The 24,108-nt window shown below is 36.7% G+C and overlaps 1 protein-coding gene across 3 annotated transcripts; it reads right to left on the bottom strand.

Moving 5' to 3' along the window:
• Positions 1–1,559: 1,559 nt before the first annotated feature.
• On the bottom strand, positions 1,560–22,954 carry LOC134535476 (transcription factor E4F1-like). 3 transcript variants are annotated; one of them, XM_063374588.1, is made up of 4 exons: positions 22,812–22,954; positions 22,550–22,601; positions 14,093–14,160; positions 1,560–10,095 (listed from the first exon to the last, which is right to left on the bottom strand). In XM_063374588.1, the coding sequence occupies exon 4, from the start codon at positions 10,053–10,055 to the stop codon at positions 8,511–8,513; it is 1,545 nt and encodes a 514-aa protein (XP_063230658.1). In that variant the 5' UTR covers positions 10,056–10,095; positions 14,093–14,160; positions 22,550–22,601; positions 22,812–22,954; the 3' UTR covers positions 1,560–8,510. The 3 variants fall into 3 exon arrangements, with proteins under 3 accessions (XP_063230658.1, XP_063230659.1, XP_063230657.1); XM_063374589.1 differs by lacking the exon at positions 22,550–22,601; XM_063374587.1 differs by having other exon boundaries at positions 22,550–22,954.
• Between the last annotated feature and the right edge of the window lie 1,154 nt (positions 22,955–24,108).

The following is a 24,108-nucleotide window of genomic DNA, read 5'->3' on the forward strand; positions in this document are numbered from 1 at the left end:
GCTGGGGTAAGTTTAACTCGGAAAGCTTTACATTGTCAAGGAAAAAGATTAGATTTCAAGATACATCTTGCCCAAAATATTTAAAAATTGAGCATGCATTCAGTAATACATTCTGAAAGGTAGGATTATGGAAAACTAACAAGCATAACTTTTTTTTTAAGGTTGAACAATAGAAAAAAATCAGTCTGACAAAAATATGCTTGAAGTACTGCTGTTACTATACACTGAAATTTCGTAAGATAAAATTTCATCTATGAAAATACTTTATTTACATTCACATACTTCAAATTACTCATAATTTATAGTATTTATACCGAATTGTAAGTTTTTTAGCAGTAATAAAATGCAAAAAATATATCTCTTTAACCATTTTTTTTTCTTTCCAAAACAACACCTGTTCATTCTTTCATCCTGAAAGTCTCGCACTTCACAAAACCTCATATCCTTTATTCGTAATAGGAATTTACCATTTAAGTCTATGGCTCTTAACAACATATTTAACTGTATATTTCAAAGACTTTCCCAATCTTTCGTGATTTCCTAAGAAACCGAGAAAATGACACCAGGCTATTGTAAATTAGCTCCTAAAAGTAGTAAATTTCTCGTAGTAAAAATACTTACCTAAACAATTCACACTCAAAGTGATAAAATCTTAAAAATCAAAATAAGGTACATACTCTTAACTTCTGTATACTGTTAGTATATCGTGAGAATGTACATTTATAAAATGTAACTCACACATGTATGTAGACTTATGCAACAGCTAAGAAACATGATGGTTCTTTTTTATGCAAACTGCCTCCCATTTCCTTTCAAAAATTAATTATTATTCACACTTTACAAAATAATCCTGCAAATGTCCTTGATTATGTCTGCTACTCTTTTTTTTCTCAGTCTTCAACAGGAAACTACATATGTTAACTATATTAATCTCAGCCAAGGACATTTCAGCTTTCTCCTGCACTAAGAAAATAGTGATAAATTTATTGAACCACCTATTCCTGAGAGAACTGAGAAAAAATTCTGTGAGAAACCAAAACTTAAGAGCTTCATAATTACTGTGGCTCACAAACTTATGTAGCGTTCACTCGTGAAGGCAGTTCAGGATTCAATCTGTCTGTTGCAAAAATGCACGGCCCGCTCGCAACAGCATGCAACAAAAAGGCTGCACAAAGGCCAGGCAGCAGTGAGATGCCGTCACGGGACCTGTTCCCAGGACTCCCCTCGCCCCACAACGTGTCACTCTCGTGATTTCAGTGGCAAGCACAAACCAAACTGAAATCTGGCCAGCAAACAAAGAAAAAAATTTCAATAACCAACGGTTTGAAATAAAATGGCATCATCATGGCAACAAACATGATAAATAATATAATGACCACAGGGACAGGTGTTCTATTGAGTATGCAAAGGTGAAAATTTTTATGAATCTCAGGGGGGAGGGGGGAGAGATAATCTCATCATTCCCATTTTCAGTTACAATTTTGCAAGCGCAAGCCACACCCCCCTCCTAGGATTTACGCCCTTGGATTGTACGTTAAGTTTGTGATTGTAAACGTTGGTAACCAGCGGATCACAGTGTTTATTTTGCTGAACACTTTCCACCAGCAATTCTCACATGTGTTACAAGCATTAGCTCTGAACGAGTAAGCATGTTCTTAAGAACATAGGTCTGATGATGGTCAAGGGTACGCATTATGTAAAACAAAAAACTGAGTTATATTAATGCAGTTTTGTTATTGATCAATAAAAAAACTACATTTAATTTAACTTTACTAGGGATTCACTGTGTGATGCTCTGTTCCCGAGCAATGTTACCAAGCCCAGACTAGTGATGGGACAATCTGACACAGTCATTTCACAATTGTGAATTTGCTTTATGATTGTGAATAATGCAGGAATTGTGAATAACGCTCCCCGACCGAGCCCACTGTACTCTTCACTGCTCTGCATAATGAATATCTCCCAGTGCCTGACCACCAGGATAACTTACAGACACTTTAGATGACCTTACAGATGGCAGGTGATATGTTAACAAAAGGAAGAAGTGAAATTTCAGTCAATTTTATTTTTTATCATCCTCATTTTTATTTATCATATCAATTTCTCTTTAGGTGGGAAGTTCCCTGTAGGTAAAGAAAGTTCTCTATTGCAGATAAGGTGAGAATAAACTGCTTATTAAGCCGACAATTCAGAATAAATTATTCATGATTCCTTGCATGAGTTTCATACCAAAGAAGTAAAAGCTAAGTTCTCAGATGTCATAAATGACGATTATAACCATATGATTCAGCCCAGCACTAACAGAAACAAACCAACTTCAAATTGCATTCATACAGAAAAGGTATTTGCCTATCCTTTAGTTTTGAAACGGAAGGTGTGAGAAAGTTAATACAGAATTGTAATGTTCATGGAAGTTAATACCATGGCATCCTACACTTGTGATGGCTGTTCTGATAACACTCAAAACTCACCTGTGGAATTAATAGTGGACAGTGGTCAGTGAACTTGGGCTAGCAATCTGATTAAATAATCAATATTTTTTAAAACCAAATTTCAGTTATTTTATCATATATATACATAACTTTCGCTGAATTAAATCTAGCTTATATTTAGGGCCACTTTTACAGGTTCTCACCAATATCCTTGTAACTTAATCCTCGCATCAAGGTTAGGATAAATTGAACAGAGAATTTCATTTTACATCTGTTTTTAAAATAATTACATAACAACATTACAAAAGAATGTTTTCCTTTTACCACACGGTGTTACTACTGAACTTTGTAACATGCATACTTATTGGCTATGTATACTGGATTTCATCTTCATCATCATTAAAAATTCAAACATATCATCATTAAAAATTCAAACATATGTATAAAGTACATATTGAGCACAATTACTCAGATCAATTGCTTCAAAAATTTGTGGCATGACACAATGTGTTCATAAAACAATACTACGTACATAGATGAGAGTAATTTAAACAAAAAACTGCAACTAGAACATTCAATATTCTTCTGTAATGTTCCTTAGTTCACATGGAAGTTATAAATAGAATATAAACTGCAGAGCTAAATATTAAAAAGCAATGGATAGAGCCAAGACTTCATGGTTTAATATTTTCACAATTTTGTTATTATATTTTTTATTTTAAATTATCCTGCAAAAAAAAATATATAAAAAGAGATATATATATATATAAATAAATAAAATTACTTTAATACCAAAACAATATATGGTGTTAATGGAACTACAAAACCTACATAACTGTTTAAGCAGTGGGAAAAAAATATTTCATTGTGGGGTTGAAGTTTATTCAAAGTCCCAAAAAAAATTTTTTAAACAGTACATAATATTTTAGGATTTTAAATAAAAGCCCAAACTAAAGATTTATGAATTTAATTCTGTATTTTCATAGACAAAACCAAATGATTTTGTATTTTGCCTTGCATTTCGGTGTTATGTGGTGAATTTAGCTTGCATTTCAGTGATAGGCCCGTTCTGCGGAGATGGATCACGTAAACAGAGACGGAACTCGCGGAACGGAGTATCTACAATGGTCCGCATGCAGACACGAACCCACACGGATTAGCTCAGCAATGCTGACCTCTTCCGTTTACCTTACTTTGAGCAACCAAAAGAAGCTGAGAATTTAGCTGTGGTGGTATCCATGTTTGTTTACATTTTAAACACACAAAATTTTTTTTTAAGTACAAGCCTGTCTACTGCTCTTTAATTACTTTGTGGTTTATTTTTTTACTAAATACTGATCATGTTATGTTCTCAGGGCTTAATTTTTTTTTAAATTTAATTAATATTTTTAAACTGTGAATTTAAATCTCATTGGTTGTCATTTGTTACGTTTCCACGCGTTGCAGAAGCAGCAGACAGGATGGGGAAATGTTCTGGGTGTTCTGTCTCCGTTTACGTCATCCAACTATGTTTCCGTTTACGTCATCCAACTCTGATTCCGTGTCAACGTAAAACAGGCCTTCTGTGGTGTACTGGCTTGCATTTCGCTGTTTGGCTGTGTATTGATTTCTGTTTCGCTGTTATTTCCGTTTTATCGCTATTCACCATATAATCTTGCCTCTAATTACGTATTAAGTCTTTCTTTTTTCATAAACCATCAGTAACTACGTTACAGGTTAATGTTATATAGAGGAAATTATAAGCAGTTTGCGAACAGATTTTACACTAGTAGAAAGGTTTTCTTAGAAAATAAATATTAAAAAAATTAATTTTGAAAACAGACACCAGATGCAATAACACAACGTGGAAATGAAATGTGCGATAAAAGAGTGATAGCTAGTTAAATAATAGTTTCCCATAGACTATTTCTGAAATTCCTACCATTGTTTTCAAAAAATTAGTATAGTTAATAAAACACACAGTTTTTGTAGTAAATATTTTATAATTGATGAGCAACAAATAAGAACCAGAGAGGGAGTGCTGTCTTATGCTTGCACAATTGTCTAAGGTCAGGGGATGAAACTGAAGCCGGTAGACGTGCGCATGCACCGCTACGTCCATGTACCAAGGAGCTTGGGGGAGACAGGTTAGCAGCAAAATATTTTTAGAAATACTTCATTTGAAGCAGCACCCTATTTTTACTTAAAATTTTAAAAAGCCACATGATATTGTTTTATAACAAAATATTTTGTTTTTGACCAACTTTACTGTTTAATTTCAAAAAAAATTCCCAATTTCAATATGTCCCTGGGAAAAAATTAAAGAATAGATACTACAAGCACTATTTTCATTATTAATTTTTACATTTCTAAGTGAATGTTACTATTACAGACAGTAAATCATCTTGATTAAACAAGACCTCCAATCGGAATTAGAGTTTGGCATGTTACAAGTCAAGAAAGTTCGCAGCCTATTCACCACAGAACGGTCGTATCTACCGAACCTAACGTACCATGGGTAGGCCTATTTCAACATCATTGCTTTCTCGACTATAGAACTTTTAGGTTTACAAAGACTAGTCATTTAACCTACAAAGTAGACCAAGGATAAAAATTATTTTTACAAGGTACACCAAAAAAGGTAGTCTGCTGGATTTTATTTCATTATCCTAATATTTAAAAAACAAATGGTAGCAGAAAGTTAGATTCATTTTTAATTTGCAATGTACACAAAAATTCAAAGCATATTATAATTTATATTCAAAATTTAACTGTAAAATAAAAATTAAATAAATTTTCATTTATTTTGATAAAACATGTTTCTTTTTTCCCTTCAACCTGCCATTTCATACTATTAATATTTGTATCAGCATTTCAAAACTACTACAAACAAATATTTTCATTAACATGGCTAAAGACAACTTCTAGTACCAATTAGTTAATGAGAACTTTGAAGTGAACATTAGCATTAACAAGAACCCACAAGACACTAATGATGGTTAACGAAAACCTGCAAAAGTAGACTATATATGATTATCAGTTTTTAATAACGGTTTATAATGTTTCTTAAAAATAACTAACTTTTGATAGGGGTTGCTTGCAAAAACATATGGATAAGCTTTCTAGCACAAACATACGGATAAGCTTCCTAGCACAAACATACGGATAAGCTTCCTAGCACAAACACAGTCAAACTTCTGTTGCAAGACACTGCCTCATTGCAATTCAGCTGTAAAATTACACCTGGAATAATAACACAGGATTAATTTTACCTTTTTTAATATGTTTTTTTGTTAGTATGCTTTAATACTTTGGGAACCTCCACAAATGTCTTCAGAGGATTTTACTGTTATAAATATACAAGCTGTGATCAAAGTTGATCATACGGTTCCCTGGGCGAAAAAAATTGGGAACTGCTGCTTTAGAATGCCAACATCTGCAAGGTAGGAAACAGAACTGAAAAAGTGTCTCATGATTCACAGTTACGGACAGTGCAGCAAAATTACACCAACAAAATTAAAGTCAAAAACATACGTGTAAAAACTTGACATCCAAAATTTTAAAAAAGAAAATTACTTGGAAGTCACTTGATGTGGCAATGCTGGGGCCTAAGTATTTCAGATACGAGGGAGGGCAGTTAGTACTGCTTGAAGACGTGCGAGAGATCGCGTTCACAGCGCGGCCGGCCAGTGCAACGGGAGGCGCGGCCACCTGATGTCTGTAAAGGCTTGCCACGACGCACACGGGGGTATTTTGCTTAAAAAGCTGGCCAAAAGTCGAAATAACAAATGTTAACAGACAGACGAGAAAAGGAACACTATTTCCAAGAAGTGAAATATACATTACAACAAATGGCAGTTATCTGTTAGTCTGGACCCATTATCCTCGTTGCAGCACCAATTGGGAGCGAGTCATTCCGCACACCGCAAGCGCTTGTTATCAGCACTATGCTGCACAAATGAGTTTAAGAGCTGTTGGCAAAACTGATGCATCTGCTAAATGTCAAAATCTCCGAAAAGAGCTTCCAGCAACAGCGCAAAAAAAAAATAGCATGCAGCCCTTGACTACAATGCAAAAACTATCAATGTTTGTGGAAGCCAGTCTGTCGCGAAGACAGTACAACTTAAGTCAAATTCAAACAAAAAACTCTATCCTTGTTATTCATTAATACAAGCTAAAGCCGAATGCTATCTGAAAGTCGATTCGTTTCATATTACTGAAACTTGCGCTGAAACCAACTTATAAGATTTGTTAGACCACACTATTTCACGACTGTGTAAATATCTAGAAAATGTTCTAGAAATGATTTCCGAAGAAGATAAGCTTTGGTAACTCTTCGCGCAGATTCTTCTCCGATCCACAGACAGCTTCAAGAATAACTGGAGTTGATTTTGACCTCATTGATAGGATTAGAATTATTTCAGAAACACTTGCAAGTGGTCATAGCATACAGATTATTAAATGTGAGATCTTCTGTAGGGAAACTACTGAACTTTGTGTGAGGCTCTATGGGTGGCATCCAATTTCACCCACTATACATAAAATATTGGCTCATGGACCAACTATTATGGAACATGCGATTCTACCAATAGGCCAGCTTTCAGAAGAAGCTACTGAAGCCAGAAACAAGCACTTTCATCACTACAGAATGGATGTTGCAAGAAAGTTCTCCAGATTAACATGTAATAAGGACGTACTGAATAGATTGTTACCGACTTCGACCCTCTACTGTCGTTTTCCCGGCTTTCGGTAAGAAGCAAAAAGAAGTCGTTCTCTGAAGAGGCATTAGAACTTCTCATGACGCAAACGATACATATTCAAGCGGAAACAAGTACAACACAGAACCTGGAAGAGGAGGAGGAAGAAAGATTAGCGAAATGCCTAGGCATTCATGAAATAAATGGCTTCCGAAAGACTGCTTGCATCCTAGTTAAGTAGTGTAAGGTAAATTAACTAGAACTATATTTACTGGTGGTTGAACTTAACCATTTAATAATTTGTTTATGTGTGTTGTAAGACAAGCTTATATCACACCAAAATAAGTAAAATGACATCTAAAATACTTATGAAGCAATATGAAATAAATACTAACAAAGAAATATAATTTTGGCCAGCTTTTTACACAGAATACCCCTGTGTGTGATGCTAGCAGCCTCGTTACAAATGGTAACTACTCAAAGGTCTTCTTTGTAAAAGACTTAAAGCTGTGGGCCCTAGCTGCATCGGCACTCTGTGCTGCCAAGATTAGACCAACCATCACTACCTCCGGCACTGTCGTCACAACCTCGAAGCAATGTGTGCCGCAGGTGCAACCAAACAGTTGTCATTTTCTTTACACCCAGCACAGCTTACAAAGCTTCACCCAAGTCAATTTTGACTTAAGTTTTCGACTTAGCTTGTTTACAGAATTGTACTGCATGCCTACAAATATAATGTTCGATATAAAAAATTTATAACAAATAAATTAATTTTTGTACTTCATGAAATCAATTCATTTTATAATCTTGAAAAGTATCACTGTACAGAGAAAAAAAATTTAATTAACTTTTTTTTCTTCAATCAATTCATTTTTTTTTATTTTAATGTATAAATGTACAGAAAAAAAAATTTTAATCATTTTTTTAAAAATTAAGATTTTGCAAGATATTGTGCACGATGAAACACACCAGCGAAGAGAAGGTCGTGGAAGAAGCACACAGCAACAGAGCCATTGGGAGGAATCAGTTATTTTATAAACTACTCACATCACATCATCCCGTATGCTCAACGTGCAGTTACCTTGTACGTAAGTATGTAAGATGGCATGACGGCAATAGGGGTGAACAAAAAACTGAGATACATTATATTTGTATTAAATTATGGGAAAATACTTTATGACAGCATGCTAAAAAGCTGGATGAATTATATATTTATATATTAAATTAATTTCTATTTTTGTATAAAATAATAATTTTATTATTAACTTTTAAAATTATTGTAGAGAGTATACGTTCGAAAGTGTTGAGCAGCTGCGTCGTATCCTCACACTGAGAGAGCAAGTGGAACAAAAGAAACACATCATTTCCTCATGGCGAGGTTTACGTCCTGACCACGCGCGACCTACTGCCCTTGGTGCTGGAGTAACAACGCCCCAGTTTCCGCTGCAGTGGGCAGCACAACCGTAGTCACCATCGGCACAGACACTGTTGTAGGTTGCTGGTGTTGCTGCTGCTGCTGCTGCTGCTGCTGTTGTTGTTGCTGCTGTTGTTGTTGCTGCTGCTGCTGTTGCTGCTGCTGCTGCTGCTGCTGCTGCTGCTGCTGCTGCTGCTGCTGCTGCTGCAATTGCTGCTGCTGCTGTTGCAGTTCCTCCTTGACACGCTTGGCTATGTGGCTGCGAGCATGTTTCCGCAGGTGGTCCTTGCGATAGAAACCCTTCCCGCACTCGGTACACACCTCCGTCTTCTGTCCCGAGTGGATGACGAAGTGCAGGTTGAGGTGCTCCTTGCGCTTGAAGCCCTTGTGGCACACGGAGCAGATGAAGGGCCGGTCGGGGTTGTGCCCCAGCTTGTGGCGCTCCAGGTGCTCCTTGCGCTTCAGGCCGGCCCCGCAGATGCCGCAGATGAACCGCCTCTCTATCTTGTGGCCCACCAGGTGCTGCTCCAAGAGCTCCTTCTCGGGGTAGGCCATGTGGCACTCGGGGCAGCAGTACAGCGTCGTGCCGTCCAGCGCCGTCGCGATGTGCACCTGGCCGGGCCGCGGCCGGCGAGGCTTCGGCGGCTTCTTCTTGTACTTCTTCTTCTTCTTCTGCTTGCCGGAGGGGGCCGGCTCGCGCTCCTCCTCCACGCCCACCGCCGCCTCCACCAGGTCCGAGCCCGACAGCGGGGAGGACTCGATGGCCGCCTCCCGCTTGATGGTCTCCGCGGAGAACTTGAGGAAGTGGTGCAGGTTGAGGGGCAGCGAGGCGCCCTGCAGGCGCGACAGGTAGTCGGCCACGGTGGTGCCCGAGGCGGGGATGCCGTGCCAGGCGGCGGGCACGCCCGCGCCCTCCCCGTCCTTGAGCTCGTCGTCCTCCTTGATGACGACGTGCTGCAGGGGGTCGGCCTTGTCTCGCTCCTCGTCGCCGGGCGTTTGCGTGGCCTTGCCCAGCTCGCCCGCCTCCGCGGCCCCCGGGAAGGACTGCTCCTCCTTGGGCACCACCCCGTCGCCCGCGCCCCCCTCCTCGCCCGCCTCCGCCACCTGCCCGCCGTACGCCATGGTCAGCATGCCCTGCGGGAAGTGGTGCACCGACAGCGGGGACAGGTGGTACTTGGGCGCGCCGTTGCCCGTGGGGCTGGCCCCGCCCGCCAGCGACACGTTGGGGTTCACCACCTGGATCTGCACCGTCTGCTGGGGCTGGCCGGCCTCCCCGGGCTTGCCCGCGATGGTGATGGGCAGGGTGATGATGGTCTGCTGCTGCCCGCCGCCCGTGCCGTGCGCGGCCACCGTGAAGCCGTTGGGGTCGACGGGCCGCAGGTAATGCACGCCCCCCTCCCCGCCGCTCAGCACGCCCAGCACCTGGCCGCCGGCCGCCGCCACGTTGTGCGCGAACTTGGCCGTGGCGAACTGGTGCACCGTGGCCGTGGGGAGCGAGCCACCGAAGTGGCCGCCGAAGGGCGTGAAGTTCATCTCCACGCCTTTAGTATCCAGCTTCCCGGATATCTAGTACCTGCAACACATTTCCGTTGAAAACATGCTGTCAACACCCAATACTTTTGCACCACCCTACTCTTAAAAAAGGCACTCTTGAGGAAAACGGAATCAATCTGTCACTCAGTCTTGGGTATAACATCTAAAATTTATCTTTATAAATTTTGTTCCAACTATATTTTATTACTATAAGCTAGTGAGATTAAGATAACCAAAATTCCAAAATAACGTCGAACTGCAGAGAAATAGAAGGCTAATGAAAAGTATAAAAGGGTTTGAGTGATGGTTTGTACGACATTCAAGCTGATGACCACTCCCGCCAGCCCAAGGCCACGTAGAAGACCCGTGAAAGGTTGGTTACGTCAGCTACATTAAAAATGGCACATTAAAAATATGTACTATAAGTTTATAATACGTACCATTAATGTTGCTAACCTATTTTAATCAACCTTCAGAATGAGTAATTAATTGCCAATTTTTTCCAGAAACAGTTACTCTGTAGAATAAGCCCACGTTTGTAAATAATGTGACTGACGGTTGAACAACCGTACAGCAGTAAACATTCTGAAATATTTTGTTGGAAAAACAGATTAAAATTAAAAAAAAAAAAAATCGTGCTAATTGGGCTTACTCTCCCATTTCTTTTAGCCTTCTCTGTAGGTCCTCTGTACCGCTCACACACATCTCCTCCAGGAACCAGTGCCTCCACTCCCTGCATGGTCCTTCCTCCCTCTGGATCACCTTCTACAGCCTCACCAGCCTTACCATCGCCTTCTCGCGCCCCAGCTGTGTGTCTCCCTCTGCCCCTCTCTGCTCTACCCGTCACCATGATTGTGACCACGTGCAGCGCGACTCTACCTTCCGTACCCCCGCCGTGACTCTCCCAGCGAGTCTTCCTTGGAAACTACCACCTGCGCCACCCCACTCTTCACTGAATACTTCATCATTGGTGCAGTTATATCGTGTGGCTGTTACACTGCCAATTGATTCCACCTCTTTTAACATTTTATGCGTGAACTTTGTACCATTCCAGAAGCATGGAACAAATCCAAGTCCCTTCACAGGCAGGAAAACATTTATCCCATCTGATGTGTAGTCAGCATATAACACACATATTTACAAAAGTGAACAAAGGTATTGTACGCTTAGTTGTGTCAAAGGATCAGAGTTTATGAAGGAATTAAAGTTAAGTTAACAGCTATTATTAAGTGTATTATTTCTGGATTAAATTTTACTTAATAAACCAATCGCTTAGTCAGTAACTATAAAATAACGAATGAATAATAGCAGCAACACTAATTGCAGAATTATCATGAATATTACAGAGTACTGCACTGCCTTCAAACAGTTTGTCCCCCACACCAGCATTTCTAAGGAAGTCAAAAGTATAAAGCAAATTAACTGTCTTGGTTGTCAGAGGCAGATCGACAGGCTTAAAGGATGATCACAACAAACTTTGTATCAAATAACTTTCCACAGCCCCCCACCCCAACCCACCCTTGAACAACTGTCTAGCTTCTGTATCTGCCCCTGTTCGCAATAGCAACATTACGATGCAATGTTGTTACCACTCTTTTCAGAACCCTTGAACTTTGTATGACTAAAGAATTTTCCTATCGTCAGGCATCGTAAATGAAATACAAGTAAAAAAAATAAAAAGAATAATTATCATACAGAGAAGCATTTTACTGAATATCTACAACCACAAAACATCATGATTTGGTATGTACATATACATATAACATTTTAACTACGCCCATTCGGATCAATGTATGAAAAATTTCATTTAATATTTATCTAATGTAAAATAAATCCCGTGTTTGATGTAAATGTTTAAAGAGACACATCACCTTTCGCATTTCCTATTGTGACATTATTGGCTCATCTGTTTTCATATCGAGCAACCTTGCACGCTAGACTTGGCAGACCTCAGACACCACTGGGGCACTACAATGGCAATACAGCGCCCTCTCTCCGGTGGCCAATCGGAGCACCCAGACGGTCGCTGTGGCGCTCCACAAGGGTACTTCTGCTCTGCCCTCACTTCGGCCTACCAGCGCCAGTATTCCGTCTGCTACAGGGTACTACTGTCCTTAACTGTTGTCGTTTTGTTCGTGGCCAATTATCATCACCCTAAAACGGGGCGAGTAGAAACAGTCCGCTCAAAAAATCTAAAATTATTCAAAGAAATTCATTCTAAATAATATTGGTAAATAACATACAAAATATTAAAATCAAATCGGAAGATATTACACACAAAGATTGTTTGGACTGACTGTTCGACTCATCGCTTGCTATACATTGCTCGCACGTGCAACTGAACATTGACAAGACATTAATAAAACACAGAAGCAAATGCTATATGCCTTTATTTGAAAAAAAAATATTAAGAATAAATAGTTTTAAAATACACTACTAATCTACCTTTTTCAATTTGTTACCAAGTTCACACAAAAATACTTGCTATAGAACGAGCAATGTATAAGTTAAATTGTCTATGGTGATAGGTTGGGAAATTTTCTTTTCAAAACACGGGATGACCGCAGAAGTGTTTGTATTACCTTGACCGTGAGCACAGGTAGTTTATTGTTTATCTTACTACCGCCTGCACACACAGGCTTGGGTGCAACATGCAGACAATGATATACAGAAACAGACAACGTTTCTGGGAGAAGATAACAATGTGTTTGTTCTCACATATTTCAAGACCGTCTTAGAAGTCATTTGTCTATGCAGCTACTCACCTATTCGTATCCGGAAACAAATGGTACATACATTCAGTAGATTCAGTACATTTCATATTCAAATACGACATAAAAAGTGCACTTTACTGCAAAAACTATTTTAAATAATTACTTTGCAGCAAGCACCTATAGAAGAACTGTATATGCACCATCTAAGAAAAAGCATATGATCACCCCATACATAGTTGAACATCATGTTAATGTGAACAACATATCCAACAAATAATTGACTGCCCAGACCCAATACCAAGCATTATGAACATTAATTATTCAGAATGCAACTGAAATCACACAAAAGCATTTAACACATAGCTACGTATTCGTTTGCAAACCAACATTGCCAGTAACTCCTACTCAGCATAGCGGACGGCACAGCTTCGCTAGATGCACAGAACTGCTCCACAACTTAAAAGTGTAGCATGCCTACGAGCTTCAACTGCTGGTGTCATTTAATAATGTTCGCAGGCTTCCACGGCCATTGTCTGAAGTAGCTCGGCTTCTGGGTTGTAGCCGTGTCCTTGGCGAATAATTCACCGACGTTTCGGTCGACGTTGCAGTCGCCATCGTCAGGGAGCAGTTACCTTCTACAGTTACCTACCTACTGCTACTGTAGATGTACCTACTGTATGTAACTGCTCCCTGATGATGGCGACTGCAATGTCGACCGAAACGTCTGTGAATTATTCGCCAAGGACACGGCTACAACCCAGAAGCCAAGCTACTGCTGGTGTCATTGCAAAACAGGATAATTACACAGCTGAATCAAGAAATCTTACCTACACATAATTATATTTTCTAAACTTATTTGTGTATCTTCTAAGGTAAATGTTAGATAATCATTTTGGCTGTGTGATGATCACTTGTACTGTTGCTAGTAGCCACCAGTCAAACATCAGTGAGGTACAAGAGCATTACCTCGTGAGTCTACACTCTGCTGGTGAGCTTTTTGGGGCAACTTTCTCTTAACACTGGGGCACTTGTGAATCGCAACATCATCAATTACCAACGGTCAAAATTTAGCAACTCCCAAACTACCTTGCAGTGACGCATGGCCCCTGACTTAAAAAAAATAAATTCATCATTATATCAGATAAACTACCAGGATCAACGATAAATAATTAAAATGGTTTGACTGTTTAGTTTTGGATGATTTCTGGAAGAAAAATCAAGAAGCCATTAAAAAAAGCAACTATTTTTTAACAATATGCACAATTAATGATAAGCTATCAAGAGCTAGCAAATAATACTGTAACCATCCAAAGAGGCACTCACCACTGTGTAAATAATAAGTTCAGCCGCAGTGGAGCCGATACGTGGACAACAGCACAACTCGACACAGCCTGCGAACATTTACCGTTAGCCAGATGTTTTCAATAACCACACATATTTGGTTATCTAATAATCTTAACTATCGTTAAAACAGTAATCTCCGTGGCAAAGGCCAGCCCGAAAGAATAATAAAGGTTCTGGGTTTAAATCCCAAGTAACCTTGAACGTATCCACCTCTGGAAGTAAGTTCATGTAAGTTGTAGGTGTAAACAACCCTTCTCCAACTATCTAATCAACATAAAGTAGAGAATAACATGTCCAATTAATTAAATTAACTGACAATATTAGAACAGTTAGATCTCAGATTACCAGAGACTTACAATACACTACAAAATGTTTTCCAAACATATAACTTGGTTAGTACAACGCCATAAAAATTACTTTTGCAAACACTATTAACAAAAACAAATATTTAATAAACTCAAAAAAAAATTTTCAACACAAAAATATTAATCAGTTTTATCACTGAAAAACTTGGTGATTGATTAAAAAGTATATTTGTTACTTGTACACATATAAGAACATGCAACACTCTGTCAACTTTCTGTGCAGACCTTTGGGAAAGTATAATACCATGTGTAATAAACAAATCTGTTTTTATAGGTATCTTTAAATTATTCCATGTTTGAAAATATTTATGAAAATTTTAAAAAGATATAAATTCATACTGTCAGAACATATGACGCAACACTCCTTTTCTCATGTAAGATGGCAAAATGAGATGAACAAGTACTCCATCATAAGTATTGTTATACTCTATTCAGGATAGAAATTACTTATTTCATTGAAAAATAGTGCATGATTGTTCAGTAAAGATCCACTAATCCACTTGCTGAACCAGACCCTGTCCTGATCACCGAAAGTCTGGATTAGACTTCAAATGCACATAATACAATTTTTGATGGGTAAAACTATAAAAATAAACCTTCTTTTTCTTCACAAATACAACATTGTCTACAGCTTGATTTTAGTTCCAATAGCCTACTACTGTATTCTTAGACATAAGTTTTTAACCTACAAAAAATACAAATCCTGCTTTTTCATTTAAATCCCATCAGGATTAACGAGGTAACCCGATGAGCGGGAATCTACTGTAACATTAAGAATTAAAAACACACATTTCACGTAAGACTGACGGATGGGGCAGGGTCTGCTGGCACTCACAGGAGCCGGCTGTCCCGTCCGAGGGACAGACCTGTCGTTCCGGCCGGCACGGAGAACGAGTCTGGTGGGGTAGGAGCAGCGATGGAATGAATTTGTGCGGGAAACAGGAGCACCCTGAGAAAACCCACTCGCCACGGCAACGTCCAACACATTTCCCACTTGCGAAACTCCGGGTTTGACCCAGCCGGGATTCGAACCCCGGTCGCCTTGATGGGACACCACTCGGACACCGCGCCCCACGTAACATTATTGGTTATATATTGACTGTGAACTATAAATGTATAACACTGTTTATTATAATCAATAAGAAAGGTATTTGTACCAACCTGAGACATTATATTAATGTTTTCTGCAGTTCTCAGTGAAAATGAGTTTCTTCAAAGAGAGATGTTTTCAAAAGTTTCAAGAATACCCAACTTTTTATCCCAGATAAAATTCTGCCATACGTACCCTACATACATGGGCATGAATGTCACATCCACTACGCAAGAATAATTGTATTGAAACTTATTGTTTTCCTCAGAGTGTTTGGTTTAGTTATTCATTAACCATTTTTTTTCTTTTTTTTTCTTTAAGAATGCAATGGTAGTTTCATTTTTGTGAATATTCTGAACTTTCCTCTGTGTGCTTTCTGAACACCAAACTGAAGTTTAATAAATTAAGGAAGTTATCAGGTTTACGAAAGTTCCTAATCAAATGTGAATTATTGTGGTATGTTTGGCACTTTTAAAAAAAAACATTAGATTTTATTAATAAACAAGCAGAGTCATGGGCAAATAGAAAACAATATATACTTCACATAACATTTTATGCAAAAGCATTTTCTTATTATTCGTAATTTTCAAGTTTTCTAAACTGCAAGCATCATGGAGCATCCTGTATTCCACATGAAATAATGAATGCCACACAGATCATGCTATTGTACAGAAAGTCAGCTGTTCAACACTAAACGGTTTGCCGCTCACATTATTTGCTAACCTTAAAAAAACATATTTAATATAGTTACGCAAAATTAATTAATTCAAAGAATAATATTATCAATATGGACGAGAAAACAAACTTAATCAAAGCACCAATTCCTTGGGCTGTATGTAGACAATCACATAAACTGGAAAAAATCAAGGTAATAATATTAAACAATGGTTTAAATGGCATATTTACGCTACATCAAGACCTATGGAAAATGTTTTGGGAAAATAAGACAGCCAAAAAGTGTTCCGTATGCAAAATAAAATGGGTATGTGTACTTACATATATGCATTAAACGTTATACTAACTTGGTGCGATAAAAACTTTAATTTTGCATGTAAATGATTAAAAGAAAAAATAATAAAAGGACTGAAGTGATATTATAATTATGGTTAGTAAAGTATAAAACCAATTTATGAAAAAATTTAAGTAATAATCAGTATTAAAAATTAATATAAACACTGTATAAAAATAATTATTTAATTGAGCAAAATAATCTTGATAAATTTTAATTAATAAATATGTAATAATTCATAATATATTATACATACAGAAACATATGATTTTTTAATTATATAGACCAGTAATCAATAGCACTAACTTAAGTATATGATTGAAAAGCACATATATAAATTTTATTTGTATATAGCCTTTTTTCATCCTGCAAAAATTTTTGTTTAAGGTGCACCCACATTATAAAAATTCTCTTTCATCATTTTTTCATAAAGTGCCTAAAGAAGTATAATTCAAAATGCTATTATAATAATTGACAAGAACCTTAAAATATTGTAAAATCAATTTAAGAGCTCTTAAATCTTACCTCTATAATTTGAATACATTAACTCATTATTTTTATTTTTATCTAAAAAAAATATATATATATTTTGGAAAAAGAGGTGTTTTCATTAGGACAAACCAATAATTAAAACCATTCATATATGTAAAGTACTTTCGCAACAACATGATCATCTCACCCAGCGAGCCAGCTATACCAGCTGCCTCGACATTCGCAACAACCTGCTTTCAAACAGAAAGACTATATTAAAAAAAATTCTTTAATGGCCATGCTTTCTCTTCTGTCAGTTAATATTAAGGTTGATATCAATCTAAATTTACACGGCATAATTGTTAATTGTTTTCGTTGTATTTTTCTGTGAACATTTTAGAATGTGAAGATTGCCGACAGGCAGCTCCACCAATGGGAGATCAGAAGAAATATTAGTCCACATGTGGAGGTGTTATTGTAGTTCTGTACCGACACTGACCCAGGCTGCTGGGACACTCCACGACCGAGCAATTGCAAGGTCCAGCGGCCGTCTCGGGCACGACCTTCTACCGGGACAGCTGCATGTATCACATTTCTCATGTTTATACATCTTGGTGTATACTTCTCTACACCGATATGTCATCAATGTTTTTGATTAGGGGAAACAGTAGTGTGGTGTTGTGAAAAATGACAGTGAAAAACAAGAGGTCTGAAGAATATTTTGTTTGTTAAATTAAAATGAAAGAACTAGGAATATTGAGTAGTATGATAAAGGACACTGCGAACCAATGGCACGCACGCCAGTAGTGGCACGTGACAAAATAATCCAGGCACGCCAATTATTATAGAATCTGATGCAATTGATCGCTAAAAGTAACAATGTATGAGCCTGACATAAGATATTTAGCATCTAATTTGCAACAGCAGAAATCACACTAAACCTCTTCTTTCATTTAAATGAACATAAAATAGTAAACATTTCTATTGCTGTACAAATCTTGAGTTGCGAATCGAGAGTTTTAAGTTAACAGCACCTAGTTTTATTTTTATCCATTATTATTATCAACAAGTCAAGATTCTTTGATAGCAGACCATAGCCACATTTTTTTTTCATAAAAAATGGCATGTTCACCAATAAAGGATGTAGGAGACAGGCGTCGTGATGACTCATTGCTACTTTTGTGTTACCTTCCTTCCTTTCTAAGACAGAGCAGTTGCTGTGAACACAACATGGGGAAAGATCATGCAGGAACAATGCATATGGCATTTAATGGATAAAAAACAATACAAAATATTTGAAAAAGCATTGTTGAATAATACAAAAGAATACATAAATCAGAATGAGGTGTAAGAGGAATGTGCTACAAAAAGTGAGGTAAGTCATCTACTGAAATTGTTTGAAAATTGTTTTAGGCAAGCAGAATCGAGCTTTCTGTTTTGGTTTTTGGTAAATATGCAGTCACGACGTCTAGGAAACGTGATTAGTAACTTAAGGGGCCCGCCTACCTAGGCACACGTACGGTATGCAGAACTTCAGAAGAAACCACACAATTTGAAAACTGTTTGAGATATCCTTGTGGTGTCTATTAACAAAAAGGATTTAAGAATACCCTGAGGGCTGATGGGTAGTTCTGTTTCCGAATTTCATTTTCAAACTCTATTTTCAGAAGAGTGAAAAGGGCTAAAACAGGTGTTTTCAGAATAATTTTTTAAACATGAAATGCCCAGTACGAATTCTTGAAAGCACCCAAGGGCCTTGCATTACACTTTTAGCTTCATTTTCCCGCCATCTGATGTTACCTCTGGAATCTCACAGTGGTCCTACGGACGGCGAGAAGACTGCGAGCCAGTCCAGAGGCGACACCGCGCTAGACGCACCAGCGAGCGTCGCACGTACCACATGTCTCACTGACACAGACTGGTCTCAGGTGGCCAAGATAAGAACATGCAGACAAAGAAGTTGGCGCACGCATCATAACAGCTGTATTTATGAAGGGAAGAATATAAATATTTTTAGTTTTAACCATCCAAAACCTGTATTACGTGCATTTTAAGGCAAATTCAGTTTAATCTGGACGGGATCTGGTCTGTAGTTACAAGGAACCTACAGCATACAATAACCAGTCGTTTGCATCCCTTCATGATTCTTGTGGCTTCAGGAGGTTTGTGTCACTCTTTTTTAGTCTGTTGCTTAGCCAGAAAATTGCTGTCTACACCATTTCATGACTATTTATTAACTGTCAAATGATTACTTAGAAGGAGTAAAATTGAAATCTGCCTGGAAATAGAGTGAAAAATGTGACTGCCAGAAAATTATTTCTTTGTTGATATACCAAGTTGTTCAACACGTTAAGAATTAGGATATACTTTCACAGCTAGATTCTCACTGAACGCAGCCTTGAAGTTTAAATGTTTCTTGGGATAAGACTTCATCGGTGAAGGACACATTCTTACTATTCAGACACTCATAAATATAGCTTCATAAACTAATGTAAGGTATTGTGTATGGTATAGATACTAGATTAATCATCTAGCATACTTTACAATACCTTTTTTTTTTTAAATTTATATATAAACGACCTACCTCAAATTCTCAACCATTCTACAGGAGTACTTTTTGCCGATGATCTAAAAATATTTAGGAATATAATAACACAGAATGACTGTATTTTATTACAAAATGACATTTCCCAAGTAAACAATTGGTGTAAATTTAATCTGGTTACACTAAATAAACACAAAACATTTGTTATATCCTTTACAAGGAAATATCAACCACTTAATTTTGATTATATTTTAGAAAACTCTGTAATCACGAAATGTTCAACAATTAAGGATCTTGGTGTTATTTTAGATTCTAAATTATTTTTCCATAATCATGTAAACTATTTATACATGTCTTCCCGCAAAACCCTTGCTATGATCAAATTTATTACTTTTTATGCTACCAATTCAGACTCAATTCTCTCCCTGTATTTTGCCTTAATAAGGTCCAAATTAGAATATTGTTCAGTAATCTGGAATGACATCAAGTCGGCCGATGCAAATAAACTAGAAAGTATACAAACAAAATTAATTAATTTAATAAACTTAAAAAACCTTCCTTCACCTGCTTTAACTCCTCTTGGTGCACGTAGAGTATATTTAGATTCTCTGTTTGTTGAAAATTGTTTTAACGCTAAAATTAACTGTACTTATCTTCTGGAAACCACTGGGTTAAAAATACCACAATTTAATTCTCGTTTATACCAAACATATTGTACTCTACATAACTTTAATGACATAATATACAGATTAGTTGAATCACAATAATAATCAATTGTCTAAACTTAAAAATTTATCCTCTTAACTTGTTCTCTACTCACATGTTATATTTTGTATTATCCATTTTTTTAAATATATTTTGTGTATAGTTTAATAATTATGTAATTAACATTTCGCTAAGTAATGTGTCATGTTATCTTGTCCTTTTGGTATTTATATCATTTCTGTTTTCATGTTTTGTGTTTATCCTGTGCTGTCTCTATTTATTGTGATAGTGTTTGTTTTTACTTGTTTTGTGTTGTACTTGTTTTGTGTCTTGCCCACCTCTAAAGTCCCAAGACTGTCGGTGGGCATGTAACAAATTTAAATAAATAAATAAATAAATAAATAAAATGTAATTTCCTTAAGAAACAATTTTGTAAAACCAAAATGTTGAATTTTCCCCACACAAAACACCCAATACCCCTCAGTTGACCTGTAAGAACATGGAAGTAATAATGACATAAGCACCGCCATGAAAAACCATTATGTAAAACTATAAATAGTGAACATACCCTCAAAAAAATTCTGTTCAAGGGCAGCTTCAGCATAATTTTTTACTAAAGTATGTATATGAGTGCTATTTAACTGCTTCTCTCATGCTACACTTGATTATTATGTAAAATGGCATTGCAATATTTCAAGAAGTTTACTTTTTGAATGGTTGGTTATGTTAAATTAGATAAGTTTAAAATAATGTAAAATTGTGAGAATGGTTTTTAAGTTAGCTACATTTAAATTGCTATAAAAATTGGGATGTTTTGTTATCTTAGGCTAGCTACATTAAAAATACTGTACGTACAATGGTATGAACACAGTTAGTAAGGTAAGGTTAGCAACTTTAAAAATAATAAACATTTTGTAGGACCAATAAGGAACATTACATCAAAAATACTACGCTCTGAAGTAAAAATTTTAAAAATATACTATATTTATCAAGGAAATATATACCTATTATAAAATTAATAGGATGGTTGGGGTAACATGCCAGATAGAATTTACTAAGTTATCTGATTTGGTAATTTGGTAATATCTTGTATAAATTTTGTAATCATTTAGGAGCGGGAAACATTGGAAAGCAATAATATAAAAATCTTAAATGTATTCCTTTCAGCTTTTCTAATTATTCTGTAAAATGGGAACACTATAATTGTATGCCATTATTATGGTTATAAAAGGATATGATATTTACAATGTTAAACATTTAAAAACAAGACATTCAGTTACACGTGGTTTTACGATATTGGAAAGGTGCTTTTCTTGATTTTTCTTTGTATTTTGTAATATTGGTGATTTATTTTATTAATGTATGTTTCCAAAGTTAAATGTTTACACATGTTAATGATAATTGCAAAAAAAGAAAGGTCCTTTGGCATTACATATTAAATATATTTTATGCATGTAGTTGAACTAACCTAACCAACCATTAACATGATTTATACAGTATTTTCAGAGTAGTAAACCTAACCTAACCCAACATTCTACTAAATTTATAGTAGTATTCTAAATTAGCTAACCTAACCAACCGCTCACACAAATTTGTAGTAATGCTAAATGCAGCAAACCTAACCTAGCCTAAACATCAAAACAGCACCTTAACTGTAAATTACTTGAAATATTGCAATATTGTTTCACAAAATGATTATAAACTATGACAGGAAACCAAAAACTTGGTTGATTCCAATTTTTATTTGCTTTTTTCCCAGATGGCCTCGTATATTATATAATTACCATAATTCAATTAATTAAATTCAACCGAAGCCAAGCAAACAGCACGAAGATTAACTTGAAAAACTTAAAAAAACAAATTAAACCAAACATTTTCGATTACATTAACCATCAATTCAACATTACAGTATGTGTGAAAAAGTAAAAAAAACAGCATTTCTAAAACTAACAAAGCTCACACGAGCCCTCAAGAGATTGATCATGTTCGCAGTACTTCGATGCATAATGACATTGGACGGACTACAGAAGCAGTGACCTCATTCAGGAAGAAAGTTTCTGGGAACTTTCATGCTCAGTTTCTCTCTCATATAACCTGTTTGAAGTTTATGACAAAAACACACTATATTCCGCTGAGTTATGAAAAAAAAAAAAATTGCATGATTGATAACACGAGTAGCGTACCACCCATATGTACATACTTGACCCCTTGAAAACGGTTCACAGTACGGGTCTTACTTAGACCTACTTACCTCAAAATAAGTAGATCTTCATTACGTGTCCTTTAAACTTTAAATACGTCACCTGATGCAAAAATAAATAACGCAAAGTAAATCAACAATATCCATTCCTAGACAAGCAAAAAAAAATTCATTTCGTTTCTGACACATTCACTTATAACCACAATAAATCAGAATCCGTTTCACACAAAATAGGGTCACAAGATGGCATTAAAAACATTCGCTTCACGCGCAAAACCTTGCAGTAATTTTTAGCAAAAAACATTTAAAGTACCTTTCACAAGTATCCATTATATTCGAGGAACATATACTTTGGATTCAAAATAACATAAATGTCCAAAATCAGTACGTTTCGTACAAGTGACAACAAACATGAAAACACCTGCTGTTCTCTACGATACTATTGCGTTGTTTTTATCTACATAATCGATTTTAAAAGTATCGAGAGTATCGTTTAATTAGAGTTTTAGAATATTCGGAAACCAACCCTCGCCACACAGCAAATTAACGGAATTATTTCACACGATGGACGTTTCCTTGGAAGGTCTTCCATGGCAGCAGATATGAATAATTCTGTGAATCGATTTGCGTGTTTTAAACTTTGAGTTGTTCATGAATGAGCACTGAGTGGTGATAGTTGAGTGGAATACGTATAAAGTTACTAGCTATAATTTTGAGCCATTAATCGCAAATTTCGAGAAAAGAAACAAAACAAGAGAAATCACCCGAGCAGAAGCAATGTAAAATGCAGAGAAGTATCGTAGGTATCGAGTGAGGAAAAAAGAAGCCGAGAGAAATGAGCCACTGAAGCAGGGATGTTAGACAGTGGCTCAACGAACCTGGTACAGATGTCACTAAAAGCTGGTATCTGAAGAAAAAAAACTGGTACACTCCAAGATCTTACACTGACAAAGATCCTGTAGGTTTTGTTTCATAGATTATATATATATATATATATATATATATATATATATATATATAAAAACTGCTTTAATACGATATATACTATGGAAACATAAAAGGTTACACAATTGTCAACAAATAAAGTATGATAAGGTTGGTAACCTATTTTTTATTCAATCCGCACGCCATGACGGCAATACGGCATGGCGCTGTGATCAATTTCTACAGAACTAGCTTCTGAAATTATAAGATGGCCATAAAAACTTTAGCACCTAGTATGCATGGTTTCAATTAAATTAGCACTTAAAAATTTCTCTGAAAATGCAGTTTTATTAAACGTATACAGATGGAATTATTAAAACGCAACTATTCGAATTATTCGTCCACGCCTAATGTTAATTGTTAATGCATGGCGCATCGCGTATGGTCGATGTTCAAAGTTGGTATTTCTGCATACCAGCACAATTTATACTTGGTACATGGTACAAGACCCTGAAAAATGGTATGTGTACCAACAAGTTGGTACGTCTAACATCCCTGCACTGAAGCAAAACGAGGCGCGAAATTTGCAGTCGAACGAGCCTCACACATATATCTCACGAGAAGCGTCGGAGACTGCAAAGAATTGTTTGGTAAATTACGTGGACATGCTATGTGATGATTCTAAT

The sequence above is a fragment of the Bacillus rossius genome, chromosome 8, assembly GCF_032445375.1.
Source record: "Bacillus rossius redtenbacheri isolate Brsri chromosome 8, Brsri_v3, whole genome shotgun sequence".
Classification (NCBI taxonomy): Eukaryota; Metazoa; Arthropoda; class Insecta; order Phasmatodea; family Bacillidae; genus Bacillus; species Bacillus rossius.

Coding starts and splice junctions, on each gene's coding strand:
- LOC134535476 (XM_063374589.1), bottom strand. CDS start 10,055: ATGAACTTCACGCCCTTCGGCGGCCACTTCGGTGGCTCGCTCCCCACG.